General features: G+C 41.9%; 1 protein-coding gene and 1 long non-coding RNA gene across 2 annotated transcripts in view; one reads left to right on the top strand and one right to left on the bottom strand.

Annotated features, from left to right (window-relative positions):
* Positions 1-10,323, top strand: part of LOC134359559 (uncharacterized) — a 43,850-nt gene extending 33,527 nt beyond the window's left edge. The window contains exon 3 of the long non-coding RNA XR_010021142.1: positions 9,863-10,323. This is a non-coding gene — a long non-coding RNA (uncharacterized LOC134359559). The remainder of the gene's footprint in view (positions 1-9,862) is intronic.
* smo (smoothened, frizzled class receptor) overlaps positions 1-23,503 on the bottom strand; it is a 53,054-nt gene that overhangs the window by 18,381 nt on the left and 11,170 nt on the right. Inside the window, exons 2-7 of the mRNA XM_063072995.1 lie at positions 13,587-13,792; positions 11,969-12,178; positions 8,653-8,825; positions 5,753-5,972; positions 2,792-2,915; positions 729-821 (exon numbers count right to left, since the gene is read on the bottom strand). Of these exons, the coding sequence (XP_062929065.1) occupies positions 729-821; positions 2,792-2,915; positions 5,753-5,972; positions 8,653-8,825; positions 11,969-12,178; positions 13,587-13,792 (1,026 nt within the window). The remainder of the gene's footprint in view (positions 1-728; positions 822-2,791; positions 2,916-5,752; positions 5,973-8,652; positions 8,826-11,968; positions 12,179-13,586; positions 13,793-23,503) is intronic.

Below are 23,503 nucleotides of genomic sequence, written 5' to 3'. Positions count from 1 at the left end.
TTAATATTATGAGAAAGGACCTCAAGTTAACCTTTGTAATCTTAGAAAATATGGATAAAGGGCAATTCAGGTATATTCTCCCATGTTATAAATGGAGAGTGTATTAGTTGCATAGAAAGGGGTTTCAAAAAGGAATCATGGAATAATATCTTTTGCTAATGATGAGGACATAGAAGTTGGGTCTACTCCTATATTAAATATCTTCCAGTAAAGATTACCTACAATAGTTACTTTCCATTCTTATGATTAAACCCACTGCAAAAGTGATTTAGTCAGTTCCATTCTCCAGCTCTTTTCCCATAGCCCTAAATGTTTTTTCTTCAAGGATCCAACAAATTCTCTTTTGCAAGCAACAGCTGAATCTGCATGCACGTTAGTGAATTTCAGTTCATGAGTACTCAATGTGTGAAGAAGTTACTACTTCAGTCACCTGCCGTATCTATCCCAAACACTGGTTTCTTCACCCTTTTATCGCTTCTGTTTCCCTTTTATCTCTGTCTCTGGTCTATCCATGCAGTTGAAGTCCGTCACGGTTCACAGCTTTCCCAAGGGGAAGTCACTAGAATTGGACACAATTTCTGAGATGTGGCCAAATCACTATTTTACAGAGGTTTGACATAACTGCTTTTGCTCTCTAGGGCTCCACATACCTAGCAGAGAAACTAGAGGCTTTCTAACTGCAACTCTGTAAGGTACGGAGTTCAGATCTTACGCTGACCAATTCTTACCGAGACGAAGCATCGTTTCATTAATTTTACTGGCTGCTTTCTCACTCAGGAGCCCAGGGTGGTTACTCTTTATTGAGAACAAGGTCATGACACCTGTAAGAGAAATAGTGGAAGCCGAAATAAGCCAGTGACCAATTTAAAAATGAAACATTCTGTAAATCAGAAGAAAATCAGGATCTTTGTGCAAAGAGAACCAAAAACCTAACACTCCCTTCCTCCTAGAACAGTTGTTGAGGGTGGACCATAGGGTTAAATGTGGGTGGGGGGGGGCTCTCCTCTAAGATGTTCAGAAGTAATCTGATATTACTTCTGATTAGAAGTAATTCTATTGGTCATTTAGTAATTGGTTGCCATGGTAACGTAGAGGTTAGAGTTTAGAGTTCATTTCCAACACCACCTGTAAGAATTTTACATCCTCCCTGTGACCACGTGGGTTTCCTCCGGGTGCTCCGGTTTCCTCCCACATTCCAAAGATGTACTGGTTAGTAGGTTGATTAATCATTGTAAATTAGGCTAGGGTCAGATAGGTAGATTGCTGGGTGGTGCAGGTCATTGGACCCGAAGGGCCTGTTCCACACTGTATCCCTAAATAAAGTAAAATAAAATAAAAATATTTGTCTAAAACCTGAAGGATTACGGAACTAAGGTAGACAGACGGAGTTAAGATCAACCATGATCTAACTGAGTGGTAGAATTAGCTTGAGGGATTGAATGGTTTCAGTTCTGTTTCCATCTAAGTGGAAAGACACATTTTTCAAACAAGTCATATTTCCATCTCCTTATAAGGACTTTGTCAGCGTAAAGAGAAAGGGGGAGAAAGCTCTTAACTCATGGTCAATATTTTTGCTAGGGAATGGAACTTTTTTCCATGGCAGAATTTGCAGTATGATGGACAAGCAATGGATACCCAGAACCCTTCCTATCAGGCCAGACATGCTGAACTCACCTAAGGTTTACAAGGCAGAGATTGACAGGAATTTGTCAGGAGACTGTGTCAAGGGCTACACAGCCACCGTGGCTAAATGGCATTGTAAACAAGCCAGCTATGATTTAATTGATTGGTGGAACTGGTTTTGCTTTTGAGAACTGGCCATTGCTGGTAAGGCCAACGCTAACTGCACTTCGCTAACTGTCCTTAAGAAAATGGTGGTGGACCAATTTCTCGAAATAAGCTTAAGTCCTTAGTGTTGTAGTTTTATACACCACACAAACTAGGCCCTTCGGCCCAACGGGTGAATACGTGCACACAGAGCTTATAGAAAGGGAATTACTGGATTTCATACATTACCGCATCAGGATGGTGTGCAACATGGAAGGGAACCTGTGGGTGGTGGTGTTGCAATGCTGTTGGTGCCCTTTTGCTTCCTGACGGCAGAGATGAGGTCTGAAAGGTGCTGTCGGGGTGACGCGGGCGAGTAACTGCAGTGCATTCAGTAGAAGGTACACACTGCAGCCACCAGGCGTGACTGATGTGAGAAACAAATGTATAGGATGGAGGATTGGATATGGATTAGCTGGCTGCTTTATCCTGGATGAAGGTAATGCAACTGTATTCATTCATTCAAATATACAGCATGGCATTTTGCTCCTGATGTAGATGGTGGAAAGGCCTTGGGGCGTCAGAGTGTGGGTTACTCAGTGCTGTATACCTAGCTTCTCAACTGTCTTTGTAGCCATGGTATTTATGTGCCTGAACCTTTTGAGCTTTGGCCCTCTGGATGCTTATAGTCATGGCTTGGCAATGGTAATGCCATTGAAATCAGTCACTGCCTTGCATTTTTGTGGCACAAATGATGCCACATCAGTCCATCCCTAAATATTATGTAGGTCTTGCTGCATGAGGTCTGGCCAAGGAATTATCATTCTGTAGAGATTTGCTAATGTCTGAAACTGGGTCAAAATACAACTGCAAAAACTTAGTTGAAAGAGTAGGATCTGGCTGAAGGTGGACAGAGAGCTCCAGCTGCTGATATACTTAAGGCACATTAAATAAGGCGCATCATGAAATTGGTTTGAATTAATTTTGGATTTTATTCTTTGTATGACAGATCCATGCTACGTACCTCTAATAAGAAAATAGCCGCCAACCAGCAAAACCAGTCCAATTGGAGCCAGGACAAATCCTGCCCGGAAGTGATAATCCTTATACCCAACAAAACAGATCCCACTAACAGAGTCTCCATCCACCTACGGAACAAGACCAAACAAAATTATGAGGGGATTAGACAGGGTAAACATAAGCAGGCTTTTACCACTGAGGCTGGGTGAGGCGAGAACTAAAGGTCATGGGTTAAGGGTGAAAGGTGAAATACTTAAGAGGATCTTCTTCACTCAGAGAATGGTGCAAGTGTGGAATGAGCTGCCAGCGGAAATGGTGGATGTGGGTTTGACTGCAAGATTTAGGCGAAGTTTGGATAAGTACATGGTATGGAGGGGTATGGCCCAGGTGTAGGTTGATGGGACTAGGCAGAATAACAGCTTGGCACAGGCTACACAGGCCAGAGTCTGTTTCTGTGCTGAGTGCTCTGTGATTCAGTCATTTTACTGCAATGTCATTTAGGTAGGGACTCAGACCATGAACATGTCAAGGATCTAACTGTGACACACATTAAAGAGTAAATACTAAACCCAGCGAGGATTAATCCAAGTCATCATTATCAACTCCGCAGCATCCTTTTTCAATCTAATATGTATTTAATTATCCGTTTACTTTCAGTTCAAATGAAGAATGTTGGCGTTAGAGCCAAGTAAATTTACATTTTGTATTTGATCAGTTGTCAAGGGTAGGTACAGAAAATAATCAAAAACGTCAATGGATTACAAGCTATTATCTCTAAAGATCTAAAGCACTGGCAAGGTAGGTTACAACCATACCAATCCCCGAACAAACATCAATCTGTGAGTAACTCTGAGTAGGGATTTGAAAGGATTTTGACGTCCTTGGAGGGAATGCAATGCAAATTCACCAAAATTATACCTTTACTCAAGGTTTAAATTATGAGGAAAGATCACACAAATTGTTATATCCCCAGAAATCTGGAAGGTTAAGGAGTGATTTGATGATAATTTTCTAGATGTTGAGGGAACTGAAAGAGTAAATAGAGAAAAAGAGTATTTTTGCTCATTAGGTTGCCAAAACCAGGGGACAGTGTTAAATTTTGTAACTCCAAAACCTAATCAAGAGTAAAATCACAGGAGGAGGGTCTACTTAGTTTTTACTTTAGTAGACATGTACATATATAACTTGGTGGCATGACGATGTATACCAATAACGAGGTGGCCTACAGGGAAGAAATCATCTCTCTGACACAGTGGTGTCAAGAAAACAACCTCTCCCTCAATGTCGCAAAAACAAAGGAGCTGGTTGTGGATTACAGGAGGAATGGGGATGGACTGTCCCCTATTGACATCAATGAATCTGGGGTTGAGAAGGTAAACAGCTTCAAGTTCCTCGGCATCCATATCACTGAGGACTTCATGTCATCTGTGCACACTAGCTGTGTGTTGAAAAAGGCACAACAGCGCCTTTTTCACCTCAGATGGTTGAGGAAGTTTGTTATGGGCCCCCAAATCCTAAGAACTTTCTACAGGGGTACAATTGAGAGCATCCTGACTGGCTGCATCACTGCCTGGTATGGGACCTGTACTTCCCTCAATCGAAGGACTCTGCAGAGAGTGGTGTGGACAGCCCAGCGCATCTGTAGTTGTGAACTCCCCATGATTCAGGACATTTACAAGGACAGGTGTGTAAAAAGGGCCGGTAGGATCACTGGGGACCCAAGCCATCCCAACCATGGTCTATTCCAGCTGCTACCATCCAGGAAGCGGTACCGCAGCATAAAAACCAGGACCAACGGGCTCCAGGATAGCTTCTTCCACCAGGCCATCAGAATGATGAACTGACGCTGACTTGAGTGTATTCTATATTACATTGACTGTTTTATTTATTATAAATTACTATGATTGCACAGTGCACATTTAGATGGAGACGTAACATAAGGATTTTTACTCCTCATGTATGTGAAGGATGTAAGAAATGAAGTCAATTCAATTCATTCATGTACTTCGTACATATCACCCATAATGAATCATGTAAACAAGCAAAGAATGCTTAAGCAGACAATATATTTACAATATTACTGAAATTATGGCCTTAAAAAAACTAGAGCCTAATTTTTAAGAAGTGAAATTAAGATCTTTATATGGATGATGGTATAAATTTGGTGTTTCTCTACAAATGGTATTTGATGCAGAGTCAATTGCCAATTTTAATCTAAGACTAAAAGACACTGATACCAATAAAGTATTAAGGAACATGGAGAAGAATAGGTACATGGAAGTACATAACAGACTAGCCATAATTTTACTGAATGAACCTCCAAGTGGACCACGACCTTGTCAAAGGGTTCGGAGGCTTGTGTGGCTAAATGACCCGGAGAACTATGTTAGCTAGCATCAGGGCCTGTGCTTTGACTCTTGGCAGGGTCACCCATGCCAAACAGGTCAAAGGGTAGAGGCCAGACTAAGAGTGGTCCACCGGTCCTCCAGCTTTGGGGGTTCAGCTCAGGGTTAACAACCCTGACCGGTCAAATAAAAACATTTGTGGAAACAGCAATGAAGGATCCTTCTATATCTGATGGACAGTCAGAGATGGAGCACCTTTATTGCAGCCCTAAACACCAGCAGCATAACGGGCAGTAACCTAAGCTAACCTTACTGATAGAAGAACATACTTACATATCTCAGGGGCTAAATTACCAATTTCTGTTCCTATGTTTCTATCATCATCAAGCTGACATCACTTAATACTTAAATTATCAATCAAAATCTTACACGACTTCCTAATCCCATTTCTCCCCACCCCCACTGCCATCTATAATCTCCATCACCACATACCCAAAATAAAAATATAAATCCTTCACATTATCCACCCATAATCACATTGGGCCTCCAAGTTGTTATCCTCCAGCCTATCCCCTCCAACATATCCAATTTCTGGACAATGCAATTGGGTGTACTTTTACCTGAGCCAATGCTAGGATGGCAACGGTGAGTATAAACGGGATTGACCAGGTGATAAGGTGGAAGTAGGAAGTCTTGCCAGACAGAGGCTGATAGGTGGTGCCAAGGGCCTTGAAGGACATGTGCCAGGCGTACGTAAGCATCACGAACCAGATCACTCCAGACATGAGCGAGTAATAGACAATCACAAAAATGATAACGCAAGAGAGTGTTTCATTGGATCTGTCAGAGAAACAGCAGTTACAGTGAGATTATTCCCTTTGTCCATTACCACTTAAACATAGCAAGCTCACACAACTAGGAATGCAACTTGTTTAATGAATGATGTTGAATAAGGGATAAATATTGTTCATGTCACCGGGAAAAAAAATGATCATTTTCTGTGAAGTAATGATAAAAATATTACAAAGATCCATCTTTCACATGCACCTGAGAGGGCAGAGAGGCTTCAATTTAATTTATCAACCAAAGCAGCATTTCAAATAGCAACACACATAAAATGCTGGAGGAACTCAGGCAGCATCTATGGAAAAGAGTACAGCTGACGTTTTGGGCTGAGACCCTTCAGCAGGACCAAATAGCACATCAGTCTCTGAGCACTGCAATAGGTGTGACAGGATACATTCTGTGGTCAAGTGTAGGCATGTAGGATTTAGTATGGATAAGCATGATGGCTGGCAATGAAATGGGGGGGGCGCGCTGAAGGGACGGTTTTTATGCTGTACAACTACGTTTGTATGACTCTGGCTTAGAGGCAAATGCGCTCGTTTTCACTTTTCACTTTGCTGGCAAGGGGCATCTGGTCTAATCAAAACTTTCTTCTTCCTTGAAATGACCATCAGGAAATGTCTGTGAAAGAGTTAAAATGGCATTGTGGTTAAATTTAATTAGTATTTAATAAACATAAACTTTATTTATTTAAAGAAGATAGACTGATGCCTTTTGAACAATTAGTTGATAAATATTCTCTTTCATACTCACACTTTTTACAATACCAAGTTAGACGTTTCTTACAAAAATAATTAAGTAATTTTCCTTACATATTGGATGCCGACCTGTTAGATACTATTACGAGTATGAACCCTTTGATGAAGGGTTCCATTGGAAGAATTTATGATTTACTATTACAATGGGATAAGCGTCCTTTATTTAAGGTTAAACAAGATTGGGAAAAGGAACTTAATTTGACTTTTATGACGGAGGACTGGACGTGGATTCTGAAGTTGGTTAACTCTTCTTCGATCTATGCTAGTCATTCACTGATTCAATTTAAAATTGTACATCGTTACTATTTGACGTAGGAGAGATTGTCTAAAATGTTTCCTAATGTTGATAGTTATTGCAATAGATGTAAAACTGAGACAGCTATACTGACACTCATGTTTTGGTCCTGTTCGATACTGGAACAGTTCTGGAAGTCAGTTTTTTCTACAATTTCTAAAGCACTTAAAAATAATTTACAACCTAACAAATTAACTGTGCTTTTTGGAATAATTCCTCAAAATATCCGCGGTATCTCTTTGTCTGACCAACATGTTATTGCATTTGTTACATTGATAGCTAGGAGGGAGATTTTGTGGAACTGGAAGGATACATCAGCTTCCATCTTGTCACAATGGTTCTCTCAAGTGATGCTATGTCTTAGTTTGGAGAAAATTAGGTCAAACTTTTGAACTTATGTTTGATTTTGAGAAAAGACGGGGTTTATTAGCTCGTTACTATCATTTGAATTAATTGATAGATTTCCTCCACGATCTAATTGTAAATTTTTGGTACTTTTTTTTTCTTGCTGCCAGTTTGATGTTTATCTTTAGAAGCTTTTTGTATGACGCATGGCTCGGGGTTGAACACCTAATGGGGATTTTCCCCTCACATTTCCTTGCTTAGTAGGTTTTTTTTTTCTCTTTTTTTTGGTCACCAAAATTTTTTCAATCTTTAAAACAATGTTTTTTTTTCTTGAGACATTGTAAGTGTTGCCTACTTTGATGTACTCTTGTTAATTTTGGATAATAATAATAAAAAGATTTGGAAGTATTTCATAAACTCGAGCAAGTCTGCAGATGCTGAAAATCCAAAGCAACACACACAAAGCTAGGGGAGCTCAGCAGGCCAGGCAGCATCCATGGAAATGAACAGATAGTTGATGTTTTGGGCAAAGACTCTTCTTCAAGACAGAGAAGGAAGGGAGAAGATGCAGAATAAAAAGGTGGGGGGGAGGGGAGGATGCTAGCTGGAAGGTGATAGGTGAAGTCAGGTGGGTGGGAAAGGTCAAGGGCTAGAAAAGAAAGAATCTGATAGGAGAGGAGATTGGACCATAGGAGAAGGGGGAGGCGGGGAGGGGCCCATAGGGGAAGGAAATGTGGGTGAGAAGTAAACAGTCAGTGCAGAATGGGGGGGGGGGGGGATTTGTTTACCAGAAGAAAAAAATCGATATTCACGCCACCAGGTTGGAGGGTGTCCAAACAGAATATACTTAGTATTTACAGGTCTGGATTGTTGATCTGAAGACACTAGTTCAATGCCTACCAGAAAACATTCAATTTCAAGTAAATCTGGTATCTTGTACAGTGATTATAATGATAAATCTTTCCAATCTGTAACAAATCAACAAATTATGCAGCTATTTCATGTAAAAATGTACCTTGGGTTTTACATCGCCAACATAACAGGTGAACAACAATGACAGAGAGGAACAATAAAGTACTACATTTACCCTTTCATAATCTTCATTCCCCGTTCACTATTCTAGTAAGCATGTCCCACCCATTTCCTAGCTTTGCTACTAATCCTCCATCTAGTGTCAGGAATTCAAAGACAAAACGTCAAGGAGTCTACAGAGAAAGCAATACTGTCATGAGGCCAGCGAGACATTGAAGAACAAACCAGAGCAGGGTGAACATACGTTGGCTCTCCAAGTCGCATGGTCCCATCTGCCTTGCAGACAATTTCCTTCCTGGCCCCGTCCATGAACTGTGCAAGCCAGCCAATACTTCCAATGAAGAAACACGTATTGATGTAGAACAAGATGACAGCAGGATAACGATTAGAATTCTTCCAGTCAGCAATAAATGTGGCCTAAAAAAACAAGGAGAAAGACAGAGATGGAGCTCCAATCAAAACAAGACCTTTCAGCAACACTTAATAATGTCAACAACCTTAACAAAATAAGCAAACCAATGACATCTAGTGGTAAGGCATCAGTATCACTTTATTGACATCAATGTGAGGGAAGAGTCTTCCTTCAAATATCTTCTTCGAATATCGACACGTGTCATGAACCTCATTACATAATATATCAATTAAACAGGTTCTGGATCAACCCAAATAATAGATTTTGGCTTACATCCCAGGAAAGAATTCCTTGCTCATAGTTTTATTAATATGGCTAAAAAAAATTAAACTATCCATTTCAATGCAGTCTATGCTAAGTAATGATTACTGTGGCCACCAGTAACCTATTGGGAACTAGGTCAAAATCTTTCAGAATGTTAGACCATTTTAAGCAACATATACTGTGCCAAAGGATTCAAGTCACTCGCTGGTGCAGAGAGCGATGTGGTCTTCGTATCCTGACCAGCATCGAACACTTATAATAAAAAGAGAGAACACAAGAAATACTCAACAATTCAGGCAGCATCTGTGGAAGGAGAAAGAATTAACATTTCAGTCAATAACATTTCATCAGAATTCCTGCTTCTATTTATACTTTTATGCTCCCTTTGTTCTCTCCATCCTATGCTTCATGGCAATTTAAAATGTTTGATTACTAACTTCTAGTTCTGATGAAAAGTCATCAACCTGTATCATTAAATCTGTTCATCCTTCCATAGATGATGTCTAATCTTCTCAGTATCTTTAGCATTTTCTATTTATTTATTTCTCAGGAGTCTGTGGAGATTTGGCATATCATCAGAAACCTTGGCAAACATCTATAGATGTAGTGTGGAAAGTGTGCTGACTGGCTGCACTACAGCCTGGTATGGGAACGCCAATGCCTTTGAGTGAAAAATCCTACAAGCCAAGGAGCTAATGACGCCTAACGGGACTCCTCTGCTTGCATCTTCGCAAACAGCTCTATTTCTATCTTTAATATCTCTATTTTTCCCTTTCAGGGTTCTTTTGAAGACTCTGACCTGGAGATACATGCTGACTTTGGTTCTTTGCGGGAATGGGACCCACTCTTGGGGTCTCACGAATGGCTGGTATTCGATATACCAAGGATGTAGCCGAGAAGACTTGCTCGCCTTCAGAGTTCCAGGATTTTGTGGCTCTGGAGGCGGGCAGACTCGCGGACAGTGCCACCGCAGGAAACTGGTGTGTCATGGGAGACAGAATATCGAAAACAGCAAGCTGGCTGCTGGCTGTGTGCCCAGAGACCAGAGTTCTTTGGGCACAGAGCTCGGAAAAAGCAATACAATGGACTTATAACACTGTAAATCAGTGAGTTGTTTGTTATGTCTCCCCTCTCACTGTGAAACAGGGACATCTCTTTCTCCCTTATTAGGGAGAGAGAAAGCCTGTGGTATGTCGAATACCAGGCGAACGAGTAGTCTTCGGGGTACTACAAGTCTGTGTCTTTATGGATGCTTTGCTGTGTGCTTGAGTGCTCGGTGGTGGGTGCTGATTTTTTTTTTTGCTGGTGGGGGAGGGAGGTCGTCGCTTTGTTGCTGCTTCTGCATGGGAGGGGGAGCTGGGGGGGAGCTTTGGGGTTCTAACATTTAACAGTCATTCATTCTTTGGGGCACTCCTCTGTTTTCAATGGTTGCAAAGTAAAAGCATTTCAGGAAGTATATTATATACATTTCTCTGATATTAAGTGTACCTTTGAAAAGGTGATGGATTCAGCCCCGTACATCATAGGTAAAGCCCACCCAACCATTGAGCACATCTACATGAAACGCTGCCATAGAAAAGCAGCATCCATCATCAGAGGTCCTCACCACCTCTTTTCTCGCTTCTGCCATCTGGTAGAAGGTACAGGTGCCTCAGGACTCACACCACTAGGTTCAAGAACAGTTACTACCCCTCAACCATCAGGCTCTTAAACAAAATGGAACAACTACACTCATTTAAGAACTCTTTTATCTTGTTATTTCATGCTCATTATTTATTGCTATTTATTTATATCTGCATTTCCACAGTTTGTTGTCCATTGTTTACAGTTCTATAGATTTGCTAAGTATGCCCACAGAAAAAGAATCTCAGGGGTGTATTTATATTTCAGATTACCTGCAAGTAACGTATTTTGTTTTTATAGTAATAATTATAGTTCCTTGGAATAAACTTAAGCACAGCCTGTTTTTATTGACATTTAACATCTCTATCCCAACAGGTAGGTGTGAGTAGCGTACACACAGGAACATGATCAAGGGCTTGCGGCAGAGCTTAGTCTAGATAGGTATACGGAAATCTACTTGTGGGGTTTCAGGGAATGGATCTTAACAGAGTGGAATTTCACTGGGAGTCTAAGGCTGTTTACAAATAGATTACTGGAGTGATCCGCAGACTAGTCAATAAATTTACGTGGTTTCTGTATATTGAATAGCAAACATCAGCAAAAAAAAATACTAGTTGAAATCTAATCAAGAAGTTCATGTAATGAAAGGGATGAGTGTTTTACAATCTGTGTAGAATTATTTGTATTCACTTTCCAAGAATAATTTTATTAAGTGAACCCAGACTGCCACAGGGTACTAATTAAATCCATCTTTTTCACACACATCCATCATAGGATGTGCAGTTTCTTTACCTAGTGGTATCCTTAAAAACACGGGAAAAAATTCCACAAATGGGGATCCTTCTTGGGACCCATATAGATACTCCTTTAAGTATGCAAATCAGGTAAGCCAGTAGGATACTGCCCATCGTTTTGGGAGAACTGCTCAACCCACCCAGTTAGATGCTGTTGACAAAAATTATGAACTGTTTTTGGTGTAATAAAGACAAGGTAGGATTATGTGGAGGTTTCTCATTTTTCCACCAATTAGAGTATCTTTTAGCAGCCAGATTCCTCTTGCAAAAAAGAGCCCACAGCACCAAGCCTCGCAACACCCCAATACCTGCCCAAAATCTCTAAGTTTACTTTCACATACTTGTGAAACTTAGCTCCAACAAGAAAAAGGGAGAAGAAAAACTTCCCTTCAATTAGTGCTGAAGTATCAGTGAAGTCAAGCAGTCTGAGTGCTGGTCATAAGTAGCCAAATGAGGACAGCACTCACCAGTGTGAAAAACGTACAGAGAATGGTCACAGAACCAAAGATGGCAATGTAGACATGCATGGCATCATGCTCGCTGTTTGTGAAGAGAGGATTCTGACACTGGATCCCACAGCCTTCCACATCTTCATACCAGCTCTTTGGGTTCTCTGTGCGCACCAGAGGAGCCTCACAGCGGCCAGAGGTGTTAAACTTTATGTTCTGTACTTCATTCTGAAAAAGAAAATTTAGAAACAAAAAATTAACTTCTTATCTTTATAAACCTTCCTCTGATCCGTTCTAGTACCACTTTGGTACCCTCTTAGTAACAATGAAATGGCAGGTTGGCAGCCTGTTCCCAACAGCGGTTATCTCCTCTGTTCCAAAAAGCAGTGGTCTCCTCTGCAATATACCCATGTGCACACAGGATAGATTACAATTAGTGCAGCGATTAGTGTAACGCTTTACAGACCCAGCAATCGAGATTTAAGGAGTTTGTACATTCTCCCCATGATCGCATGGGTTTCCTCCTGCATTCCAAAGACCTATCGTTAGTAAATTGTGGGCATGCTATCGAAACCCTTTTTTGCTGGGAATCTCTGGAAATGCAGCTTATTAGCCACTAGTCTCTGCGGCAAGAAACCCATCTTTCTCAGGATTCGTACATCTAGGCTGTACAGAACTTTGGTCCCGTTAAATCCGTGAGATTGGGATGTCTCACTCACCCAAACCCCGGTTTGTGTGAATGCTGTGTGACTTATGCCCCCGGCAATTGCCCATCAACAAGAAATAACAGATAGTACACTGCATACAATTATAAAGAAGTACATTTAAGAATGTTAACTTAAGCCAAGTTATTAAAGGAAAGAAAGACAAAAACATAAAGGGCCCATTATACTTAAACAGTCACATATGCACGGTGGAGCTCAAATCCTCCCGAAGCCATTGTTTATGATGTACACACTGTACCTTGCGAATGTCGCTCGAAATCCATCCCAAACAAACAGCCTTTCCCACGGGAGTATTGGTCCTTCCTCCTTGAAGTCATTCATCTGCACAAAGCACCCTGCGCAACAGGGCAGCATCCTCCGCCATCTTCCCCACTGTCCGCGCCCAGCTCCCGCCAACAAACACCTTGAGCCACACCAGTGTCCCTCACAAAAGTCTCTGCCCAGTGTACTCTAGAAACTTCTCCCAATTTCACCATCCTGATTGGCTGACACCGCATTCCGAAGCTGAACAACAAAGCCCCCTATCTCAGCTCAAACCCCCCTTACCTCAGCTCAAACCCAGACAGGCTGAAAGCTGAACAGACTGCACTTACAGAACTGCTAAAATGAAATACCCACAGCATAGCAGTAAAAATCTTAACCAGGACGTCACACTATATTGCCACTGGAACCATGGCAACATCTGCAGGCTGCCCCCAACACATTCTTAAACTGTGTTGGTCATTACACCAAAGCACACTTCACTGTATGTTTCAGTGTTTCAATGTACACGTGACAAATAAAACTAGTCTTTAATCTCTATCTCACAGCTCACACATGAGGAGCCCCTTCTTGCATGAGGTTGGGAGGACTGGCATCACTGTTTTTACAGCTGTGTAAGGGTTTCTTTTTGCTGACTCCCAGTTACTTACCTGGCAATCTTCAGGAAAGCGGTCAATCGAACACTTCAGAAAGTCAGGCCAGCCTCTCTCCCGCTCCACAATGGCACAGGGGCTTCTCGTGATCTGGCACATACGCTGACCTGGAAGTTCCACTTTGCCATTTTCACACTTTGGCATGTAGACAGCGCAAAGAAGTTGCTGAATCACCATCCAACAGCCTGGAGCATTCCGCAGCCCTGAGAAAGATAATGGCACCATTAAAAAGTTTAGTTTCAAGTCTTTTCTTAAACTCCAGTTTGAGAATTCAGGAAATAAAGATATATCTGGCTTCTATGGTATTTATAGTCCTGAGCCAGGCTCTCAACCAGAAACATCAGCCAGCAATTCCTCTCTTGCCACCAATGAGTGCACCTGCACTTTGATTTTTGCTCCAGATTCCAGCATCTGCAGTCCCCTGCATCTCTGTAATGCTAATGGAATTTGGATGAGAGTTCCTCATCTCTAAACTTTTTCATAATGTCTCCACCTGTCTCAGTAATATGACATGTTCATTAGATCTTATTACAGCATCCCTTCTTTAACCTCTAGATGCCACCTTTAGAACAACCAGTTATTTCTGATGATGTTATCAAGACCAACTCTATCTTGAACCTTATTACTGAAGCAATTTGTGGAGCTTACAGGAAAATAATGTTTCCCCCTCCTGGATATTAATAAAAAATAAGTGAACAAATATAAACTCCATAAGTTTCAAACATACAGACCTCTCTAGATTTAGGAAACGTTGCACTTAGAACGGAAAGTTGCACCTCATTCCTTTCTTTCTTCCACATTATTCCTAAGGCGGAAGAAAGGGAAGGGGAAGCCATAAAACTTTCTAGACTCTCAGCTCCATTGCTTCAGTTGTAACTTAGAAGTCACTGTAAATAACTCAGACGTTATTTTAAATTTGGTCACTGTGTTTTTAGTAATTGAATTGTCAGTGTGACGTTTAGCACTGAATGGAGTTGCACCGCAATCTCGTCATCCTCAGCAATGACAATAAAGCTCGAACTAACAAAAAACAAATAGGTGAGTTCACGACAGAAAAGGGAATCGAAAGCCATGCTGAAAGGCTGAGATGAGACAAATGAAATGGGTGGAGATCTGCACAGATGCAGGAAATTGTTTCTGAGCTGCAATGTTCCCATAATTCACTCTTGGAATAAGACCATAAGTAATAGGAAGTGGAAACCACTCAGTTGCTCGTCCCTTTTCTGTCATTACACAAGAATCGATTGATCATTTACCTCAGTACTTCTTTCCTGCACTAAGCCCATATCATTTCATTCCCTTAATATCAAAATACCCATCAACCTCAGTGTTAAATAAATTTAGCGATCAAGCCTCCAAAACCCACTACAGAATTCCAAATATTCATTAACTCAAGCTGAATGGTTGAGCCAGTATTTACAGTCTCCGACTAATTCCAGTCATCCTAACCCAGAGAAAATAGCATTGCTGTATCTACCCTGTCAAATCCATTTCAAAATCCATGCCTCATCCTAATAAAGTCAGGAGTGTATAGTATAGCCCAGTCTATTGAATCATTCTGCAGTCAACAAATCCACCATCTCTAGAATTAACCTGGTGAGCCTTTGTTGTATGTTGTACCCCCTTCATCATAATTATATGCTCCCTTAGCTGTGAAGACCTAGGCTCTATAGAATATTCCAGAAGGAGTCTTGTCAGGGCCTTATATAATTAGATTAAAACATCTCTATACTTATAATCAAATACTCTTGCAATAAAGGCCAACATGCACTTGCCTTCCTAAATTCCTTCCTAAACTAGTATGTACATTTTCAATGACGAGTGTACCAAGACACCCAAGTTCTTCTGGCACCCACAGTTTTTAGTCCTGCATTTCCAAAATACTCCATCAAAGACCAAGACCTCACACATTTCCCCATTGTATTTCACCCGTCAGGTCTTCACCCATTTCCTTATCTGTCTATAAGCCCCTGAAGCCTTTCTGCATTCTCCTCACACTCAGAATATATGCATAGCTGATACTCAATTATCCAAATAAATTGATGTGGACTGTTAACGCCAGGACCAATCCCTGTGGCATCTCATTAGTCACAGCCTCCCAACTCAAAAATGGCCTGTTTATCCCCACTCTTCAATCTTGCACCCATTAACCAACACCAGTCTATTCCATGTCAGTCTTTTACCTCCAATACCGTCTGCTCTAATTTTCATTAATAACCTTTTATGTGTCACCTTGCTGAATCCTTTCTGAATGTTCATCTACACCACATGCTTGGTTCATCCTGCTCAATTCTGCTATTTCCTCGGGGTCAATATCACAAATGACCTGACTTGGTCCAACCAAGCAGAGTTCACTGCCAAGAAGGCCCACCAGCGCCTTTACTTCCTGAGAAAACTAAAGAAATTTGGCCTGTCCCCTAAAACTCTCACTAATTTTTATAGATTCACCATAGAAAGCATTCTTCTAGGGTGCATCACAACCTGGTATGGAAGTTGTCCTGTCCAAGACCGAAAGAAGCTGCAGAAGATCGTGAACACGGCGCAGCACATCACACAAACCAATCTTCTGTCCGTGGACTCACTTTACACCGCACACAGTCGGAGCAGTGCTGCCAGGATAATCAAGGACACGACCCACCCAGCCAACACACTTTTCGTCCTCTTCCCTCCGGGAGAAGGTTTTGGAGCTTGAAGACTCGTACGGCCAGATTTGGGAACAGCTTCTTTCCAACTGTGATAAGACTGCTGAACAGATCCTGACCCGGATCTGGGCCGTACCCTCCAAATATCCGGACCTACCTCTCGGTTTTTTTGCACTACCTTACTTTCCATTTTCTATTTTCTATTTATGATTTATAATTTAAATTTTTAATATTTACTAAATTTTAGTATTTTTAATATTTTTAATATTCAATATTTGTAATCCAGGGAGTGGGAAGTGCAGAATCAAATATCGCTGTGCTGATTGTACGTTCTGGTATCAATTGTTTGGCGACAATAAAGTATAAAGTATTTACAGCCTCAAAAAGTTCAAAACAATGTCATCAAATCTGATTTCCCTTTCATAAAACCATATTGATCTTGCACAATCCTATAATAATTTTTAAAGTGCCCTGTATGACTTGTTTAATAATAAATTCCAGCACTTTCCCTACTATTTCTGTCATATTAACTGGCCTGGAGTTCCCTGTTTTCACTGTCTCCTTTTCTTTAAATCAGAGTTACACTCGTTACCTCCCAATCCACAGGACCCATAAAATGTTTACACTACAGAAGGAAGCCATTTAGTCCATCATAACTGCATTAACTTTTAACCAAACAACTCCAGTTCCACCCACCAACTCTTTTTACATTGCCTTGCAAAGTGTTCACAACCACAGTATATTTGTTGGATTGTCTTTGGAAGGCCACAGTGCAGCCCATCTCCACCCTATCTTCAGGCATTGCCTCCAGATTCCACCTAGTGCACGGAGAAAGTTCTCCCTCATGTCATTCTTAATTTTCTTCCTCTTTGATTTGTACCTGCGGCTTAATAGTTCTTGACCCTCCACATAATAAATTCCCTTCCAATCTCCATTCAGTATTTTAAGTATGTTTATCAAATGTCCCCTCAGTCAAAGAAAATGCCCCGGTCTCTATAATCTATCCTTGCAAATGTCGTTTCTCTTACCAGAAACCATACTCATAAATCTTTCCTCTCTAACATTTTCACATGCTTCTTATAAAAGTGACGAGAATTAGATACAATAATCTAGCTGAGGGCACAATAACTTCAGGTTCATTGTAACTTTCCTGTACTTACCACATGTTCCATTGATAAAGCCCAGAATTGTGTGTACATCATTTTCCATTACCTTCAGTGATTTGTGAACATGTGCCTGTAGGTTCCTCTGTTCCAGCACCCCTTTTACAACAGGACCCTTTATTCCGTGTTGCCTTTCCGCATTCATTTCATCTGCCACACATCTGTGCATTATATTCTGTTCCAGTCTTTTATACAGTTTACAGTAATGCTTAGAAATTGCAGTTGGATACCCTGGGTCCAGATCAAACATATGGATAAAATAAAGGCTATGGTCCTAACACCAGACTCTGGAGAACACCAATACTCAAGGTTCTCTGACCTGGAACACCACAACCCTTTGTTGTCAATCACTGCTATTTTTGTATCCATGCTGCCAATGTCCCCTTTGTGCTCCAACCTTCAACACTGTCAAAAGCCTTCCGCACGACACCGGTTGCATTATCCTCATTAACTCTATCTGTTACCTCCTCAAACCAGCCGAAAATGACTCCCCTTTACAAATCTGCGTTAACTTGCCAAATCCACTTTCCTCCAAGTGACTATGAATCCTCAATCACATAAATGTTTTTAGTAGGTTTCCCACCACTGATGGGTTCTGGTAACTGGTTAATCCTTACTCCTTTTTCAAAGAAAAAGCTCTGAAACATCAGTCAGGGCACATGATCTCCTGTGCTTCCCACAAAACACTCGGATGTATTCCATCCATTCCTGGTGATGCATCTCCTTTAAGTTCTGCCAACCTTTCTGATACATCTATACTATCAATCTTTTCCTATCTAGTATCAAAGCGAATTGTTCTTTTATGAAGCATTATACTCATTTAGTACAACACTGCTATCAGCATTCATGAGCAAGTTGCCATATTTTGTCTTGCCTCACTCCTGTATGTAATATGTAATCATCATCATTATGTGCCGTGCCATATGACATCATCATTGTGTGCAATGTTGTATGACGTGGGCGATCATGGTCTTGACCATGATTGTTCTTGGCAAACTTTTCTACAGAAGTGCTTAACCATTGCCTTCTTCTGGGCAGCGACTTTACAGAATGGGTGATCCCAGCCATTATCAATACTCTTCAGAAATTGTCTGCCTGCCATCAGTAATCACATAACCAAGGCTTGTAATGTCCACCACCTGCTCCCATGGCTTCATGTTACCCAGATCGGAGGGCTAAGCACGAGCTACACTTTGCCCCAGGATGACCTGCAGGCTGGCAGAGGGAAGGAGCACCTTACACCTCCTTTGGTAGAGACCTATCTCCACCACGCCACCCACCTGTACTTACTATTGATATGCTAATAAACATGTAGATTTTCATTTATGTTGACATCTTCTCTCCTTGCCTCTCTGATTTGAACTTTCATTTCCCCATTGACTCTTTTGGCATTTAGAAGCATTTAGATAGGCAATTGAGTAGACTGGGAATGGAGGGATATAGACCATGAATAGATAGAATTGGTATGTTCCATCTTCTTACTTGTTTTTTTATTAGTCTTAGCAATCTGACATCTGTCATAAGCGCCCTTTCTTGCGTTGTCTTCTCCTGGATTTCTTTTGTCACATAGTGAGCTCTGGATGTCTTCTTCCTTTGCCCCTCAGACATATCCAAACCAAACCAATTTTTCCTTCAAGGTAGCCAATTGTTCTATTTCAGTTTTGTCTGTCAACCTATAATTCCCTTTTTCTCTGGTTTATATCTACTATCATCCCACTGAAATATGTCTTAATTATAATTAATAATTATTTGTCTTAATTACTTTTTACTATACAGGGCTCTGCTTTTATAGCCAATCTTAATAATGTTATGTTACGGCACAGTCTCATTAATAACTTGAACAATTGTAACAATAGCTTTCAATTTATAAACTCCACCAGCTTAGCAATAAAATAAACTTAGCATTTGCCCTTCCTAATAACTTAACGTGGTTTCATGCACAAAAACACCTAGATCCCTCTGTGTTTCACTCACTGACAGTCCTTCATTCCAGGAACAGACTACCTTTTGATTCCTGCAAGAGAAATGTATGACCTCACACTTTCCTACATTAAACTCCATTTGCCAACTTTCTGTCCAGTCACATAATCCATCTGCATCATCTTACTGAATATAGTCACCCTCATCATGGCAGGCCCTCTTTAACTATTTTTGTGTCATCAGCAAACTTAGGTAGCTAACACTCTACTCCACTAATACAGATAGAATATAATTGGGAGCTAAGGATTAATCTTTGGGTAACTCCACTTGCTATGTCTTCCCAGTCTGTAAATGACCCACTTATACCAACTCTCCACTTGCGTGTTAAACTGGCTTCATATTAACATACTTCTTCCGATATCCTGACGTCTTGTGGACCAGCCTTTTATGTGGCAACTTATCAAGTGCCTTCTGGAAAGTTAAATACACTTCATTGACAAATAAGACCATGACATAGGAACAGAATTAAGCCATTCAGCCCATCAAGATTGTTCTGCTATTCCGTCATGGCTGAGCCCGGATTCCACTCAATCCCACACTGTCATAAGGGGGCACTGGGAATGGATCCAAATGCAAGACACAGACACTGAAATTCTAGGAACAGGACTAGGTTTGTCAAGAAAGCATGGGAAGACGCGACGCAGGCCCTGGACGAGACTTGGAACTAGGAGCCTGGGCTAGGACTCTGAGCCAGAGACTGGACAGGGACCCGGAACCTGGGTCTTGACTCAGGCTCGGACCCCGGATCTAGGCGAGGACAAGACGTGGCTACAGCACTGGACATGGAACTCCTGCACAGGATGAGGCACATGGACAGGACCAGAACTCAAAGCCTTGGCTTGGACAGGACAAGGTGCTTGGACCAGACGAGCTTCTAGGACGTGGCTTGGACTAGACGAGCTACTTGGATGAGACTTGGACTAGACAAGCTACCTGGACGTGGCTTGGACTAGACGAGGGAACTCCTGGACTGGACGAGGGAACTCCAGCGCAGGACGTGGCACTTGAACTAGATTCGGCTCGGCTCTTGGACTTCGCTGGGTTAGGCTCTAGGGTACGGAGCCAGGACTCCTACTTGGGCTTGGAGCCACCGGGACCCTTCTAGGATGCAGGGCCAGGATGCTTTCCAGGACGCAGGGCCGGGATGATTGCTGAGGATACTTGAGGAGGATTCTGATGAAGTGGCAGACGAAGGGTGCAGGCGAGATAACTGTCGGTGATTTGCAAGGGAGGGGAAGGGAACAGTCCAGCAGGGAATCCTTGGTTTGCAGAGGTACTTATGTGTCAGCCCAAAACGAGAATCAATTAAGGCACCCAATGGAACAAGGGAAAACAGGAAAACCTGGAATAAGGATTGGTGAACCGGACCGTGAACTGGAATGCGGATTTCACGGACTGGACCATGACACACACACACACACACACCTGTCTTCTCGCCATATCCTTTGATGCCCTGACCAATCAGGAAATGATCAACTTCACCTTAAATATACCTACGGACTTGGCCTCCACCACAGACTGTGCCAGAGCATTTCACAGATTTACTACTCACTGGCTAAAAAAAATGTTCCTTACCTCTGTTCTAAAGGGTCACCCCTCAATTTTGAGGCTGTGCCCTCCAGTTCTGGATACCCCCACTATAGGAAGCATCCTCTCCAAACCTACCTTATCTAGTCCTTTCAACATTCGGTAGGTTTCAATGAGATTCCCCCCCCCCCCCCCGCCCGTATTCTTCTAAATTCCAGTGAGTACAGACCCAAAGCTGCCAGACGCTCCTCATAAATTAACCCCTTCATTCCCAGGATTATCCTTGTGAATCTCCTCTGAACTCTCTCCAATGATAACACATCCTTTCTGAGATATGGGGCCCAAAACTGTTGACAATACTACAAGTGTGGCCTGACTTGTGTCTTATAAAGGCTCAGCATTATCTCCTTGCTTTTATTTTCCATTCGCTGCCCCTCCCTGTCAGCCATTCCTCTATCCTGTCCAGTATCTTTCCTGTAAAAACATAGGATTTTAACTTGTTAAGCAGCCTCATGTGTGGCACCTTATCAAATGCCTTCTAAAAATCCAAGTAAATGACATCCACTGCCTCTTCTTTGTACACCCTGCTTGTTACTCTAATAGATATGACAGGCAAGATTTCTCTTTACAGAAACCATGCTGACTTGGACTGATTTTATCATTAGTCTCCAAGTACCTCAAAACCTCATCCTTAATAATGGACTCCAACACTTTCCCAACCACTGAGGTTAGGTTAACTGGCCTATAATTTCCTCTTTTGCCTTCCTCCCTTCTTAAAGAGTGGAGTGACATTTGCAACCTTCCAGCGCTCCAGAGACATGCCAGGATCAAGTGCTTCTTGAAAGATCATGACTAATGCATCTGTTATCTCTTCAGCAACCTCTTTCAGGACTCTGGGATGTAGTCCATCTGGCCTAGGTGACTTATCCATCTTAAGACCTTTAAGTATGCCTAGCACTTTTTCCTTTATAATAGCAATGGCGCTCACTCCTGCTCCCTGACACTCTTGGACCTCTAGCACGCTGCTGGTGTCTTCCACAGTGAAGACAGATGCAATGCCCATCACCTCCCTCTGGTGCTCCTTCCCACTTTTTCTTTCTTCCGTGGCCTTCTGTCCCTTTCACCAGTCAACTTCCCAGATCTTCACTTCATCCCTCCCCCTCCAGGTTTCACCGATCACCTTGTGTTTCTCTCTCCCCTCCCTCCCACCTTTTAAATCTACTCAGCTTTTTCCTCTCCAGTCCTGCCGAAGGGTTTCGGCCTGAAACATGGACTGTACTTTTCCTCCACAGATGCTGCCTGGCCTGCTGAGTTCCTCCAGCATTTTGTGTGTGATACTAATACATATGACTTATGCTTCTCCTTCTCAAATTGCAGTATAAATTCAAGCATATTATGATCACTGCCTTCTAAGGGTTCCTTTACGTTAACCTTCCTAGTAAAATCTGGATTATTACACGACACCCAATCTAAGATAGCCTTTCCCCGAGTAGGCTCAAGCACAAGCTGCTCTAAAAAGCCATCTCATAGGCATTCAACAAATTCCCCCCCTGCAATCCGACATCAATTTGATTTTTCCAACCCCCCATTACAATTGTGTCATTACCCTTATTACATGCCTCTTCCAGCTCCCTTTGCAATCTCAACTCCACATCTTGGCTACTATTTGGAGGCCTATATATGATTCCCATAATGGTTTTTTAACCTTGCAGTTTGTTAACTCCACCAAGATCCAATATTCTCTGACCCTATTTCACCTCTTTCTAAAGATGTAATTCCATCTCTTACCCACAGAGCCACACCACCACCTATGCCTTCCTGCCTGTCCTTTCGATGCAAAGTGTATCCTTTTGATGTTAAACTCCCTCCTATGGCCTTCTTTCAGCCACAACTCAGCGATGCCCATATCACACCGACCAATCTCTAAATGCGCCACAAGTTTGTCCACCTTATTCTGAAAGCTATGTGCATTTAAATACAGCACCTTCAGTCCTGCATTCTTCACCCTTTTGAATCTTGCCTATGTTATACAATTTAACTCTTGGCTCTGTCTGTATTTGTACCCAATCATTGGTTTGTCCATCCTTACATTCATGTTACACCCATCATCTACTTGCCCACAAGAATATTGGTCCCGCTCAGATTCGAGTACAACCCATCCCTTTTGTACAGGTTACACCTGCCCCAGAAGAGGTCCCAATGATCCAGAAATCTGAACCCCTGCCCCCTGCTCTGATTCTTCAGCCACACATTTATCTACCACCTCATTCTGTTCCTATCCTCACTGTCACATGGCACAGGCAGCAATCCCGAGATTACTGCCCTTGAGGTCCTGTTTCTCAGCTTCCTTCTGAACTCCATATATTCTTTTTTCAGGATCTCCTGCCTTTTTCTTCCTATGTTGTCGGTTACCAATATGCACCATGACATCAGGCTGCTCACCCTCCCTTTTTGGGATATGGTGGACATGAACAGAAACATCTCGGACCCTGGCACCTAGGAGGGAAACTACCATCTGTCTTTCCTTTTCACGTCTACAAAATTGCCTGTCTGTCCCTCTGAGTATTGAATCTCCTATTACTGCTGCCATCTTCAGTTTTCT

Source organism: Mobula hypostoma, chromosome 20 (genome assembly GCF_963921235.1).
Source record: "Mobula hypostoma chromosome 20, sMobHyp1.1, whole genome shotgun sequence".
Lineage (NCBI taxonomy): Eukaryota > Metazoa > Chordata > Chondrichthyes > Myliobatiformes > Myliobatidae > Mobula > Mobula hypostoma.
The sequence above is the reverse complement of the archived record's forward strand: the minus strand, read 5'-3'. Positions and strand labels throughout refer to the sequence as shown.